At 39.0% G+C, this 15,681-nt stretch overlaps 1 protein-coding gene across 2 annotated transcripts in view; it reads left to right on the forward strand.

The window, feature by feature from the left end:
- SLC39A12 (solute carrier family 39 member 12) overlaps positions 1-15,681 on the forward strand; it is a 71,013-nt gene that overhangs the window by 13,088 nt on the left and 42,244 nt on the right. For both annotated transcript variants that reach the window (XM_049777770.1, XM_049777771.1), the window contains exons 5-7: positions 950-1,122; positions 5,704-5,869; positions 12,585-12,754. In XM_049777770.1, the coding sequence (XP_049633727.1) occupies positions 950-1,122; positions 5,704-5,869; positions 12,585-12,754 (509 nt within the window). The remainder of the gene's footprint in view (positions 1-949; positions 1,123-5,703; positions 5,870-12,584; positions 12,755-15,681) is intronic.

A 15,681-nucleotide genomic window follows, 5' to 3' on the forward strand; every position in this document is an offset into this window, starting at 1 on the left:
ATTAGAACCCCATCAAAATAGAACATATGTTATGAGTAGAAGCAGGGGTATTTTACATGACCAATCAGCAGGTACTTTTAAAAGACTTTACTTTTAAGAGTCCTGAAGTTTGCCTATTCTATTCTTTCCTGATTGTACTGATGTTTTGTTATCAAAACATCAGTCCTACATTGTTTTATTCAGGGGACAATCTAGATCTTGGGATTTTTGTTAGCCGTCATGCCTTTTTTCTTAAGTTCTCCTTAATATATTTTAGATATTAACCCCTTATCTGATGTCTATTGAGTGACTAGTTTTGCCCATTCTGTGGGCAGTCTTTGCATCCAACTCATTTTCCTTTGAGATGCAGATGCTTCTAAGTTTAATAATCCCATTAGTTTAGCTTTGTTTCCACTTGCTTTATAGTCCCTGAACTATAAACTAAAACAAGTCACAAGAGCTGGGAAACAAATTCTAGTTTGTGTCATCAACATCAACATCAACTTCTTTTCATTTCTACTCTGCATATTTTGATTGACTTAACACAGTCATATTATATTAAATAATATATCAAATAATATTCCAAACACTTCTTGTGCCTTTAAAGAATATTTTTTCCTAAGGATAAGACCAGTGTCATCTATTGTTTTTATTTTTATAGACACCTAGAAAAAAAAAGAATCATTTGATCTTATCAAGGTTTCTCCAGTTGGTTCCCATTTCATCATTCCTAGGGACAAAAGTGGTGGAAACCTCTTGGTGAGATGGATTCTCACCCAAGTCAGTTAGGGTCTTGAGAGAAAAAACCATATCCTTGAAAAGAAAGAATAATCTTTATCCTAATTCAGAATAAAATGTTGACTGTATTATGGTTAATTTTACTTATTAAAATACCCAGTGAGATCAGGATCCTTCTGAAAATGACCTGTCTTTATGCTGTGTGACATAACATTTTGTATGAAATTTTTAGAACTAGATCTACTCCTCAATACTCTCTGGGCCCAATGCACCTGTATCAGAAAAGATAGTAATCATCAACTTCAAAGAAAAGAAAACAGTGGAACAGTGCATGTTTGGGATTTGCCTATTGGATCTACTTCCTGGAACCAAAAGGCAGAGGATGGACTGGATTCTTGGGATGAGGTATTGCTGCCATTCTTACTGTACCCTTAATTTCTATTGTTAAGGAAGACCAGTATTGAATGTTTTAGAAGACTTACATAAAACAGAAGGAAATTGTGTATCTCCTAACATGTAAAATAAGTATCTTTTCATAGAGTGGTTATGACATACTTGCTTTCCATCATGGATCTCTGCAAACATACATAAGATATTTTGGACTAAAATCATGTCTATATTTATATGATATATAAGATATAATTTGTGTTGAGAGAAAATAGCATATTACTATTTCCTCTCTGAGGTCTAAATTGAATGCATGAATAATTAATTCAACAAGCCTAAATTAAGCCTCTACTCTGAGCTGGTCACCACTAGGGGTGTAAGGATATAAGGGGCAGAGTATTGAGGCAAATTGGCATAAAATTTTGTGGATTTCACAGAGCTATGGGAAGGTAGAGACCTGATGTAAATACTTTGAATGATGATGAATTTTCAACCTAGATTGAACTCTAAAACAGTTTACTTCAGGCATGAGTAATAGGAATATTTGTATAATAGGTAGTATTGGGTTTCCAAGAAAGAGAACTGAGCTGTCTGAGCTGGTCAACCTATCCGTCTTTTCTTCAGTAAATTCCAATATTCACTCATTGGTTATCCTGATGCTCCTTGAAACGGGTTCTGTGCTACAACAATTTGGGAAATATTGGAATACACATCAGGAGACTAAGATCCTGGGTCAATAAATTTCCTACATCTTACTGAATCCAGCATTTTTTAAGTTTCAGTGACAGAATCTATCATGCCCTAGTTATAAAAATTCCCCCAAATTGGTATTCCATGAAAAGAATTTCCACTTATTGAGTATTTTCTCTAGTAAGACACTACCATTTCAAATATATATCTCTCTGTTAAAGTCTTATGGTAACTATATGGAGTTATATAACTTCAACTTACAGATGAGGGAATTGAGGTTTGAAGCTGGCTGCTTAAGTTCACAAAGCAGAGCATAATTATACATATAATCCTCATGTTTGTATACCTATATATGTTGTTTGATGACATTCTATGTGCTTAACTATGTTCTTATTTCGGAAATATTGACTTTAATAAGGAAAACTATCTCTATTACCTATATCTTAGATGAAAACTATTCCTATTGAGCAGAATCCATATCTTAAAATATTTCTAATATTACTCAAACAATACTGAATATGATTTTCTTAAACTAAGAACATATGGTTTGAGTTGTAGATCAGATTTTTAGCTATAATATACATTTGGTTAGGGAGTGGGAGCCACAGATGGTGGTGCTCAGAGGATACTCCTTACTTTGTGCTCTGGGAACAGTCTTGGCAGTACTAGGTCTAACAAACATCATTCTTCAAATGTCAGCCATATTCCAAAGTCAACCATATACCAAGCCAAGTGCCTTACCCCTGTACTATCTCTCTGTCCAATTATTGTCTTTTAGAGTACATTCCTATTACTTTTGGCATATATTTTATATATTTTATATCAGGGGTCCTCAAACTTTTTAAACAGGGGGCCAGTTCACTGTCCCTCAGACCATTGGAGGGTCTGACTATAGTAAAAACAAAACTTATGAAGAATTCTTATGCACACTGCATATATCTTATTTTGCAATGAAGAAACAAAACAGATACAAATACAATATGTGGCCCACAGGCCATAGTTTGAGGACCACTGTTTTATATTATTGTATATTATATTGTAGGTAGGGCATTTGCCTTGCATGCAGCCAATTCAGGACAGACCTGGTTTGATCCCTGGAGTCACATATGGTCCCCCTAGTCAGGAGAGATTTCTGAGCACATAGCCAGGAGAATCACTCCTGAAAATCACCAGATATGGCTCAAAATCAAAAATAATATATAATATGACATTAATTATATCATAATATATATCAAATAATATATGCAGAATATTAATTTACATCAATACATTAATATTAACATAGCATGCACAACACATATTATATATATAAATATATAAATATATATAAAGACATCTGGTAAACATATTCTTTTAAATTAATGCTTATAGGATTTAGCTGAAGGAGACTGACATTGCCACCTATCAATTATTTTTTGTGAAACTTGCCTTAAGTCCCTCTTTAGAACTAGTTCTTAGATGGGGATCAGATTTACATAATGCAGATACTGTTTGCATAAAGAACAAGGTTTCAATGCATTTTCTCAAGCTATCTTTTTTTTTTTTTCTTACTTCTGGCTCTGTGCTCAACAATCACTTCTGGTAGTACTTGGGGGATTGATGGTAGGGTGCTCCAGGATCAAACCCATGTCTGCCATGTGCAAGGCAAGTGCTCTACCCATTACACTGTCTCTCCAGCCCTAGTCACCTTTGCTTTTCATCTATACCTGGATGCCTAGATGTTCTCAGAGATTTTTCTCCCAGCTCATTGCTCAGGGTTCACTTCTGTCAGAATTTAGGGGCCTGTGAGGCCAAGCCTAGAACTTCCACATGCAAAGTTGTGCTGCTGCCCTTGAGACATCTTCCCAGCCATAGTCATCATAAATTTATGTGTTGACTATGACAAATGAAGTACACTGTTTCTTTCATATTCTTAGGGGCATATTTTAGAGCACTGGTATATTTGTCATTTGCATGTAGTTTGAACTAATAAATTATGTCATATGATATGAAAAAAAAACTTGGCAAGATTTAAATAAAAATTAGCAATTTCAATTGTTGGAAGAAAGTATCCTAATTGACTAGGTAATCACAGCATTTACTGTTTAAGCACCAGCTGGTGGACAGAATTCAATTTTTTAAAATACTTTAATTGCTTCTGACAAATACATGCTGACACAGGCTTCTTAAACCCAAGACCATTAGACAGTAACTTCAGAAATTCACAGCTGGGTACCCAAACATTGTCAGGTGCAACCCTGGAGATTCCCAGCACTTTTAGTATAACCAGATAATCCCCAGCACCTTAGGGTCCAAGCAACACTGCATTTATGGCTCCTTGCCTTGCCCTTCTGGGACCTCAGAGCTCCACAGTAGAACTCCCCTCAACTCCTTTTTTCCAAATCTATCACTCCTGAAAAATAATAAAAGCACCAAGTTTCTGTAGGATACTGGTGGGAACACCATTCAATACAGTGTGAAGCACAGTGTTAAATGGTCAGGAAAGAATACCTTGCAAACTTGCAAGGTTTAGTATGATTTAGTATGATTTAGTTGCATTACTATTAGTATTGATGTTGCTTTTAATAATATTTTTATTTAAACACCATAATTACAAAAATGATTGAAGAAAAAAACAACACTCCCCTTCACCAGTGCAACATTCCCACCACCAATGCCCCCCATCTCTCTCCTCCCCCATCCCCTGCCTATATTCGAGACAGGCATTTTACTTTTTTCATTTATTAATATTGTCATGGTAGTTGTTAGAGTATTCTTTCTCTAACTTCACTCACCCCATTTTGTGGTGAGATTCATATCGAGAGCCAGTCCTTCCAGCCCTCATCTTTGGGCATTATTACAATAATGTCTTTTATTTTTTTAAAACCCATAGATAAGTGACACTATTCTGTGTCTATCCCTCCCTCTGATTTATTTTACTCAGCATCATAGTTTCCATGTCCATCCATGTATAGAATATTATATGACTTCGTCTCTCCTGATGGCTGCATAATATTCCATTGTGTATATATGTACTGTTGGTGTGTAAATATTTTAGGGATTATTATGTTACTGATCCTACCCTGATCGGTGATTCTGCCCTACCCTAGGGTGTGACCTGGCATTCTGCCCCCACCCTAGGGTGGTACCTGATTCTGCTTTCACCATTGGGTGGTATCTGATCCTGGGGGATGTTCTGGGGGATAAAAACAAGGGTCTGTGGAAGGCGAGAGGCTTTTGGCTGGAACTGATGCTGAGTCTTTGGACTTCAGTCTTGTCCACTGAATAAAGCTAATATTTCCACAAGCCTGACTTCGAGCTGTTTACCTGCCGTTTCACCTCAGAACCGTTGGCTGGACAGGGTGGTAGATGTGTGCTCTTAGCTGGAGGGGAAAGACCTCATCCTCCATTCCTCCATCAGTCAACCTCTTCAGGGGCTGACTTGCAACATGTACCACAGTTTCTTTATCCTTTCATCTGTTGAAGGGCATCTTGGTTGTTTCCAGAGTCTGGCTATTATAAATAGCTCTGCAATGAATATAGGTGTGAGGAAGGGATTTTTGTATTATGTTTTTGTGTTCCTAGGGTATATCCCTAGGAGTGGTATAGTTATATCATATGGGAGCTCAATTTCCAGTTTTTTGAGGAATCTCCATATTGTTTTTCATAAAGACTGGACGGTATTCCCACCAGCAGTGAATGAGAGTTATTTAGCACTCAGAATGACAGGGAGATCCTGCTGACTGATCAAATATTTGAAGTAGTCTTTGGAAATTATTAATGAACAAAAGTCACATGGAGAAGTGGACAACTTCATGTGTCTTAGCAAATATGTTCCAGTATCTCAAGTTCTCCATGGTGGAAACTTGGCTAAGCAGTTTGGCTTAGAGCTGAGTGAGAGTCATAATGAAATGAGTTTCTTCCATGCAGACATGCTTCTCTGCTCGGCAGCTGCTGAAGATCTACAGCCTCGAAACCATTTCCAAGGAAGACTTGAAGCAAATGAGTCCAGCAATCATCCAACAACTGCTCAGCTGCTCTTGCCAGCTACCCCAGCTCGCTCCACAAGCAAAACTGCCACCCAGCACTATGGAGAGTAAGATCCAGTTCTCCTGGGAAGGGAAGGTACACAGTAGATGTCATCATCCAAGTGAATTTTGGATACTTGCTATCTGGTGCACATGGTTCTAAACACTTTCTTCTTCCCTCCCTCCATCTTTCTCTTCCTCCTTCCTTTCCTGCTTCCCTCCCTTCCCTCCTCCCTCCCTGTCTTCCTTCCCTCCTACCCCTTCCTTTCCTCTCTCCTCCCCTTCCTCCCTTCTTCCATTCTTCCTTCCCTATTTTCCTCCCTCCCTCCCTCCCTTCTTTCCTTCCTTCCTTCCTTCCTTCCTTCCTTCCTTCCTTCCTTCCTTCCTTCCTTCCTTCCTTCCTTCCTTCCTTCCTTCCTTCCCTCCCTATAATTCCTTTCATTCCCCTTTCTCTTTTTCTCTTTTTTCTCTCTCATATTCTCTCTTGCACTCTCCTTTCTTTCGCATCTGGTCGTGCTCAGGGCTTACTCCTGGCTCTTACTCAGGATCACTTTTGGCATGGCTCAGGGGACATATAGAATGCCAGGATTGAACCCCAGTCAATCACATGCAAATCAAATGCCCTATTCACTGCAGCCTCATGTTTTTCAATGGGTTTAATCTTAATGTCTATGAGCTAGATACTTTTATTTCCATTTGATAGACGAGATATCTGAGGAATAGAGAAATTGACTTACCAGAGGACACTTACTTGGTAAATGATGAAGCTGGGCCTTGTCTTGAACAATTATGATAATCTTTTTTAACAAAAGGTATTGAAAATGTGTCTATTGGGGCTGTGCGGTGGCGCTAGAGGTAAGGTGCCTGCCTTGCCTGTGCTAGCCTTGGAAGGACCGCAGTTCGATCCCCCGGCATCCCATATGGTCCCCCAAGCCAGGAGCAACTTCTGAGCACATAGCCAGGAGTAACCCCTGAGCGTTACCGGGTGTGGCCCAAAAAACAAACAAACAAAAAAAAAAACCAAAAAAAAAAAAAGAAAATGTGTCTATTATTTAAATATAAACTTATTTTGACAATACAAAAAGATGACACAACTTAATTTTGCATTATACAAATGGAGCCGGAGAGTTTCATGTTGAAGGAAGATAATCAGAAGGAAGGGACAGATGCAGATTAATTTCTCTTATATGTGGGTTATATAGAACCATAGTAAGGCAATAAAAATGGCCAAAGGTAAGATAGCCTGAAAAATGATTTGCTGAGCAATACCAATGGTGGAGGGTGAAAAGTGAATTGGTGGGGAAAGGTAGGGATGAAGTCCTGGGAAAATGGTAGAGAAAAGTGGGCATTCTGGTGGAAGATGTGGTGTTAGGCTGTTGTATACATTAAACTTTATAAATAATATTGTACATCATGGTGTCTCAAATTTAAAAAAATTAAATCACCCTGGTGTCAACCTCAGTACTTTCTTCGGTGGCAAAGGGATAAGGGTGACCAGTATAGGGAGACACCAGACCTCCCAGACCTGACTGGTAGTCCCAGGGAGTACAGAAATTAGTATCTACATGTCTCTTATCCCACTGAATCCCTACACAGCTCTACACCAAAAGTCTTCCTATGGTGCCCTTCACATTTTCTGATAGTATGTCCGAAAGTATGTCCTAACGACTTAAAGTACATCTATTTATAAGACCAAAGCATGTTGGCCCAAGAATGTAAAAATGGCACTTAACCCATGGAATATTTTTTTTTTGCATTTTCAACATTTTATTTTATGTTAAAACACAAAAGTATACTTATTCTCATGCATTTTCTATAAAGACCCCAAACATTTTCTTGATTACTTACTTTTGGATAATATTTTTCTAACATGAGCACCCTTAATACCTCCTCTAATTTCTTGGGGGTTTGTTCATTTACTTGTTTTTTTACCTTTTTCTCTCTTTCAAATAGATAAATGAAATTTACAGAAACAATTTTTTTACAGAAAATTTCCAAAGATCCTCACAATCTTTTATAAGAATTATAACCAAGCATCACCAGCTATGGTCTAAAATAAATAAAAAACAAACAAATAAATGAATATATAAATAAACCCCATAGAATATTTTAAATACAGTCAATGATTTCAGAGCCTTAGTGATCTATTTTGAGAAATATTCTTATTTCTTTTTGAGGTTATGTGAAATGCTCATCATTGTTCAGTTCCTCACTTGAACTCATAGCAGATCTGAAGCACCCAATGACTATTTAAAAATTTAATATAAAAAAAAAACATAGAGCTAAGTGATGTGATTTAAAGTGGAAAGTGCTGAGGCCAAAGAGATAGTACAATGGTACCTGGACTAACTATCTTGCACATGGTAGACCCAGATTTGCTCCCTAGCATTCATTAGGGCCCCCAGTTCACCAGGAGTGATCACTGAATAAGACCAGGTTATGGCCTTCAAAAACCAAATACATATTAGTGAGCAGCTCAATGTTTATTCCCTAATGGTCAGTCATAGTTCAAAATCACAATTAGAGCAAATCATTGCCTCTGGGAGTTTTTCTAAATGTGTTTCATCATTTTCAATCAGGCATGTTGTCTGATAAATTGACCATAGAAAAACCATCTTAAATTGGTGATAGGGAATCCACAAAATCCCTTACATTTTTTTAGAACTATTCTGGGATTGGTTTTCAAACAGGTCATATTCCCTAAAGAACTTAGAAAAATATGACTCTCTCCCATTTTTCAAATATTGTTTTATTTGGCTAAGAGGAAGTTAAAAAGCCTTTTGAAATAGTAGAAAGTACAAGGGGTTCCAATTAAAAAAGGACAGAGGGAGATATTATTTAAAAGGCAGACTTGCTGAACAATCCCTAAAGCAAGACCATTAAGTAAGTTTATGGGAAAATGGTCAGGTCACCTGTAGATCAATTTTCTAACCCATTTCTGGACCTGCTTAGGAGTGGCTGAGAGTTTTCAGTTATATGTAGGTGCCAACCTACTGTATTGATGGAAGATTTCCCAGAGCCACTGTCTGAAAGTCTCCAATCAAGATGGCAGAACTCCCATAAAGGGGGCTGGGAGGAGTTAACAGAGACATAATCCCAAATTCAGAGACTATGTGTGGTTTTCAGGTTTTACATACCACACGAGAGCTGATAGATGCTGACTCAGAATAAACTGGACAAGCATAAATGTTCTGAGAGGTCCTTGGCCACACTGCACCAGCCCACAAGGCAGGCAGGAGGAGCAAAAGAGGAAGTGGGAAACTGGAAATTGTCATTTGCCTGGATTCTAATGGGTTCTTGAACTCTTAGATCTATCACAGATCCAAGGAGATGCAGCACCTTTGAGCTTCATGAGACATGCAGGAGCACATGTTTAACTCTAAGTCTTGTACACAAGAAGGATGTTTTCCTGTAGAGAGTCTATCCATGGACAAATGACTCAGGAAACTAGGTTAATATCTCTACACATACATACATACATACATACATACATACATACATATGTTCACATACAGTAGTGTACATTCAGTATTAATGCACAAGCATAAGACATTTCATAGTTTTACTAAATTAGTGCCTGGAACCTACCCTGGGTAAAAGGGCCTGAAGCAAGGGTCCACAGATATTAAGAAAACAAGACAAACGGAAAGATAGAAAAGCATGGGGTCAGGGGCTCACAGTCTTCTTGATTGATATTTCTGACTGTCTTCCAAGAACAGTATTTATTGTTTAGAACCAGTAAACACAGTAAGAAGAAGGGCAAATAGTTACAGACATTGCTTATCTGTACTAATATAGCATAGCTAGCTTTTTTTTTACATGTCAAAGGGGGGCTGGAAGAATTAATGCAAAAATCTTTGGACTGTCTTCTGGGAGAGATGACTGATAAAAGAGTGAATACAAGACCCTGCCAATAAGGTATTTCTGAAGGTTCCAGAGTTTCAGTCATTAATAATTAAGGGTTCCTAAATCACGTTTTCTGCCTCTCTCTTCAGACTAGCTAAGCATATTTATTTCCTGGAATACCTGCATATTTGACAAATAGAATATTTGAAAATTCAAATAAAGAAATCCCCTAGGGAAATGTGTGACAACTTCATAGAATTTTTATCTTTCAAAAAACATTATTGGAGCTGGAAAGACAGTGTAAAAATGCCTTCCACATGACTGACCCTGTTTCCATCTTTGGCAGCATAAAAGGTTTCCCTGGGCATCTCCAGGAATGACCCCTGTTAGGCAAGACTAACACTTGAGCACTGCTGGATATGGCCCACTCACCCCATAAATGCAAATAAAAATAGCATAGAAAGAAAACTGTAAATTCTGTCCTCTTGATCATTTTTGTCTGTGTTTGGGGCCATATGCAGCTATGCTCAGACTTAATCCTGACTCTGCCCAGGGATCAATTCTGGCAGGTGTCAAAGGGCCACATCCTGTAGTAGAGATAGAAACAGGTTGGCTGAAAGTGCTTTAACCCTATCACTTACCCGACAGGTGGCTGTACTCTCCAGCCCCAATTTTCACCATTCTTTTTAAAAATTATTTTTGGGATCCAGATCAGTAGCACAGTGGGTAAGGCATTTGCCTTGCACACAAAATATGTGTATTTGACCCTCAGCATCTCATATGGTCCCCCAAGCCTGCCAGGAGTGATTTCTGAGCATAGGACCAGGAGTAACCTCTGAGCACTACCTGTTGTGGGCCAAAAACAAACAAAAATGTCCCCCTTTCCCTTTCTGTGTTTCTCCTAATTCTAAATACATAGGGATGTACTCCTTATGTAGATATCTTTTGTATTTGGACTTGCAACAGATATATAAGAAGTTTTCACCTTGTAAAACTGAAATTCTGCAGTCAGACAGAACAATAGTACAAAGAGAAGAATGCCTCCTTGAACACATCACCTTTTAGAGGCCTATTGAGTTCAGTTATTTCTTCAAATTCTCTTTAGGTATCTTAAAATTATGAGCTAATTACCCTGGTCCCAATAAGTATCATCAACATTATCTGACTCTTGAAGTGAAGTGAAGATTCCCAAAGAAGCAAAAGAATGATGAGAGTTGGACATCTTTTGTCATCACACACTTCAAGAAGTTAATCTCTTAAAATTAGCAGTGGGTTTTAATATGGAGGATAAGCAAAGACTTTGGCTTAAATTATTATCCACAGTCACTAAAGGAAGTGAGCTTAATTTCTAATTATCATCCTTCATTGTTTATAAATCAGTCTGTCATATTGTGTAGGTAGGTTCTAAATAAAGAGAAAACAGCCACTGAGTCATTGAAACTGAAGGAACATGGTGTTGTAAATAACTAGCTCTCACTCCCAAATCTTTCTGATTTGACTTTGAAACCCATCTTCCCTTCATAACTGCTTTTTCCTATCTTTCTTTCTTTATCTCCCACTGTACTTGTTTTTGCTTAAATCATCTGACAAGTTACACTTGATGGCTGCTTTTAAAAAATATAGAAACCAAGCATAAATATGGGGGTTATAAAAAGATTACCATTTCCAAAATACAGATGAATGAAATTTGAAGTATTAACCATAAGTAGTTTGATGAGCTGTTCAGTGTGAGGATAATAAAGACATGGGATCCAATAAAATAGTAAGAGCTTTAGGAAGAGACTTATCAACTACCAGTAGAAGTATGCCAGAAGCCCTAAGTATATACATGCACCTTGCTGGCCTTTAGAAGGGCCCAGCATTCTAAAAAGAGGGTCATTATGCTGCTTTTTTTTTCTGAAGATGTCCCAATTATATGAGAGTAATGAGTTGGTTGGTGTCAGAGTGAAGTAAAAAGCTCTTGGTTAGCATGGTGATTGACTGTGTTCAGCAAGAGGTAGTCAAAGCATCTTTGAAGACAGAGGATTATATGATGAAAGTGTTTAACTTCTTTCCTGAAAAATTTAACCTTATGGCCCAGTGTAACATTTGCAAAAGAAATTTATTTTTACTTTAAAAAATTGTATTTACACCATTGTAATTTAAAAAGTTCTTCATAGTTGGGTTTTAGAGTCTAAAACATATAATGTTTCAAGACCAATCCCACGAAAATGTCAGCTTTCCTTTAACAATGTTCGCAGAGTCCATCCCATGTCACCACCTATCCCAGCCTGCCGCCATAACAGGCCCATTTGTAATTTTGGTTGTTAAAATTTGGTCTTGTGACTTCATTGTGGTTAATTCTGTCTTAGACACTTATTTCTGTCTTTATTATTTTTATTTATTTTGCTTTGGGGGCCACACTCCATGACGCTCAAGGGTTACTCCTGGCTATGCACTCAGAAATTGCTCCTAGCTTGGGGAACCATATGGGACACTATGGATTGAACCAAGGTTCATCCTGGATCACCCACGTGCAAGGCAAATGCCCTACTGCTATGCTATCACTCTGGCCCCTATTTCTGTCCTTTCTTAAAACCACCAATGCACCTGAGACTACTTGGCCCCTGGCCCCCATCATTTCATGTGTCTTTATCCTCCCGCACTCAATATCTTTTCTTCTCCTACCCCCATTTAAATTATTGCATTTCTTCATGCAGTTATTCTAAATATCACATATAAGTGATATCATCTTGTGTTTATCCTTCTTCTTCTGGTCTATTTCTTTTAATACAATGTCTTCCAGTTTCACCATGTTGCAATGAATTACACGATGGTATTCTTCCTTACAGCTGTGTAGTATTTCATTTTACAGGAGAGATGTATAGCCTCACCCAGTGCATGGTGAGACAGGGCCTGCAGACCTCACTCTGCTTGTGTCTCTTGTCCATGTCTTAGAATACGGCTACAGCACTGTGGCAGTGGTGCTGCTCACGCTGGGCTCCATGTTGGGGACCGTGCTGATCCTTTTCCGTAGCTGTGAGGACTATCCGCTGATTTTACAGCTCTTCGTAGGCCTGGCCGTGGGGACACTCTCTGGGGACGCGCTCCTCCACTTGATTCCTCAGGTAACCTCTCTACTCTTAAACCCTACGATGGCTTAATGGGGAAATACAAGGGTTAGTGCTTCCGGTGTTTTCCTTGGAAATAAAGGGGATTATCCTGGAAGCTCTTGTAAGAGAGAAATGATGATGCAACCTGATGTGCACCGTGTAGATTGGACAATAAGGAAACTTCAGGAAAGTTTTTGGCCATACTCTTCAAATAAGATGCAATGAATTATAAAATGCTGTTCTCTTCTCCCCTCTCCTCATACCTCCTTTCCCCTCTCCCTCCCCTTTCTCCTCCCTCCTCTCATCCCTCCATTTTCCCCTCCCCTTCCCCTTCCCCTCCCATCTCCTCTCACTTCCCCTCTCCCTTCCCTGTTCCCGTTCTCCTTCCTCTCCCCTCGCCCCGTCTCTCTCCCTTCCCCTCCCCTCTCCTTTCTCCTCCCCTCTCCTCCCCTCTCCATCTCTCCTCCCCTCCCCTCCCCTCCCCTACCCCCCCTCTCCTCTCATGTCCCTCCCTTCTACTCTCCTCCCCTCCCCTCCCCTCTCCTCTCCTCCCCTCCCCTCTCCTCCCCTCCCTTCTCCTCCCCTCCCCTCCCCTCCCCTCTCTTCTCATGTCCCTCCCCTCCCCTCTCCTCTCCTCTCCTCCCCTCCCCTCCTCTCCCGTCCCCTCCTCTCCCCTCCCCTCTCCTCTCCCCTCCTCTCACTGGAATGAGTCTTCTTAGCTCCCTTGCAGACTGGCTGGTATAATGTCACTTTGCCCATGAAGCTTCACTCATCATTTCCTCCCTTTCATCCTTTAAATCCAAAGGTGGTGATGAATTTTAGGGCTGGCTGCTTTCTAGTTGTTTCCTGATACCCCAGAGCCTGCCCACATCTCTGGAAATAGCACCAGTCATGACCTCTCTTCCTTCGAGCCTTCAAAACAAATTTCTTACTAACAGTGCTCTCTGTGGGCCAGAATGTTCCCCACTGTGCCATTATGAAAAACAGAGTGGAGATTTCTCAGAAAATTAATGAAGGAGGTTCTCTGTGTTCCACCTATCTCTTTTTGGGGCATTTATGCATAGTACATCCCAAAATAATTCAACAAGATTGCTCCTTTGTCCATAGCAGCCTTATTGATAGCAGTCCAAGGTTGGAAACAAAGAGTGTCCATGTCCACTACAAAGGAACAAGGAAAGGAGCTGGGTTATATATCTAGCATGCAATGCTATTCAGCTTTAAAGCAAAACCCTGTTTATATCAACATGGATGGAACTAGATGGAAATATATTTACTGAAATCAAACACCCCTGTATGGTTGATAGAAAAATGATTGAGGAAAGAAAGAAGAAAAAGAAAGAAAGAAAGAAAGAAAGAAAGAAAGAAAGAAAGAAAGAAAGAAAGAAAGAAAGAAAGAAAGAAAGAAAGAAAGAAAGAAAGAGAGAGAGAGAGAGAAAGAAAGAAAGAAAGAAAGAAGAAAGAAAGAAAGAAAGAAAGAAAGAAAGAAAGAAAGAAAGAAAGAAAGAAAGAAAGAAAGAAAGAAAGAAAGAAAGAAAGAAATAAGAAAGAAATAAGAAAGAGAGAGAGGGAGGGAGGGAGTGAGAGAGAGAAAGAAAAGAAAGAAAGAAAGAAAGAAAGAAAGAAAGAGAGAGAGAGAGGGAGGGAGGGAGGGAGAAAGAATGAAAGAAAGAAAGAAAGAAAGAAAGAAAGAAAGAAAGAAAGAAAGAAAGAAAGAAAGAAAGAAAGAAAGAAAGAAAGAAAGAAAGAAAGAAGAAAGAAAGAAAGAAAGGAGGGAGGGAGGGAGGGAGGGAGGGAGGGAGGGAGGGAGGGAGGAAGGAAGGAAGGAAGGAAGGAAGGAAGGAAGGAAGGAAGGAAGGAAGGAAGGAAGGAAGGAAGGAAGGAAGGAAAAACTATAAGAACTAAGCTGTCAGCTAGTCACATAGAAAGGGTCACTGTACAGTGCAGGACAGAAACAACTTTCTGTACTGACCATGTGTAGCACAGAGATGCTGACCTCTCAGACTGCCTATCTAGAAACTCTGCTTTGAAGCAGAGTTACTGCAAGACAAGAAAAATGTTTTATCTCCTTCTGGACTGATTAAATGATACTGAAAAAAAAAAAGTACCCACATTAGGAATCTAACTATGCAGGAGTTTTTCAAGACTATTTGTTAGAGATGAAAGGACTGGCACCCAAGATGAAAGAGCTTGGAAGAGTCTCACAAGGAGTTCTTCACTGCCCCCCAAAATCTCTTGTGATGGATCATGTTGATGGTCTACCGGCCACCTGCTCACAAGCGTGGTGTGCTCCTTTCTTCCACATGCCTATCTATAGGGTCACTCTTGTGGCTTAGAAGCTCTGCAATTATAAGATGTTCTGAAAAAAATCACAAAGTGAGCCTTGTTTCATTGGAAGAAACAAGCTGTGGTTCAGGTTAGTGCCCCTTATAATCTTATTTTCTATAGCTTTTAAGGCTTATTAGATAGCTTGAGGTCAAGACCTCTTTTCTAGGTCATAGGGTTGCAGGGCAAGACCCTAACCAGGTCTCTGGGACCAATAAAAGTTCACTTATGCTCTTTCTCTAGGGCTCAGCTCATGACTCCGAGCAGAAAGGTAAACTTGGATTAGGGAGTATTGGCAGCTGATTCTGGCCACTTTGTGATTACCTGCAGTTCAGGAACTTTAGAAGACAGATAATTTGATTTTATTATGTAATTTTTTAAAATAAAATCCTTAAAAAAAAAGAGGTGAAGATAAAAGTTTTGACAAAAGGAAAAAGATGCAAAAAAATATCTGATAAAAGTTAAAAAGGAAAACCCGCTTACTGTACTGAGATGCTTGATAGGTGTTCAAAGGTCCCTGCAAATGAGAAAAGTCGCATCAAGATTTGTTTTAACTGAATATGTACAATGAAAGAGATGCATGTGCATTCTGAGATTATGGTGTTTTCTTGATGTACAGT

This window comes from Suncus etruscus, chromosome 7 (assembly GCF_024139225.1).
Source record: "Suncus etruscus isolate mSunEtr1 chromosome 7, mSunEtr1.pri.cur, whole genome shotgun sequence".
Classification (NCBI taxonomy): Eukaryota; Metazoa; Chordata; class Mammalia; order Eulipotyphla; family Soricidae; genus Suncus; species Suncus etruscus.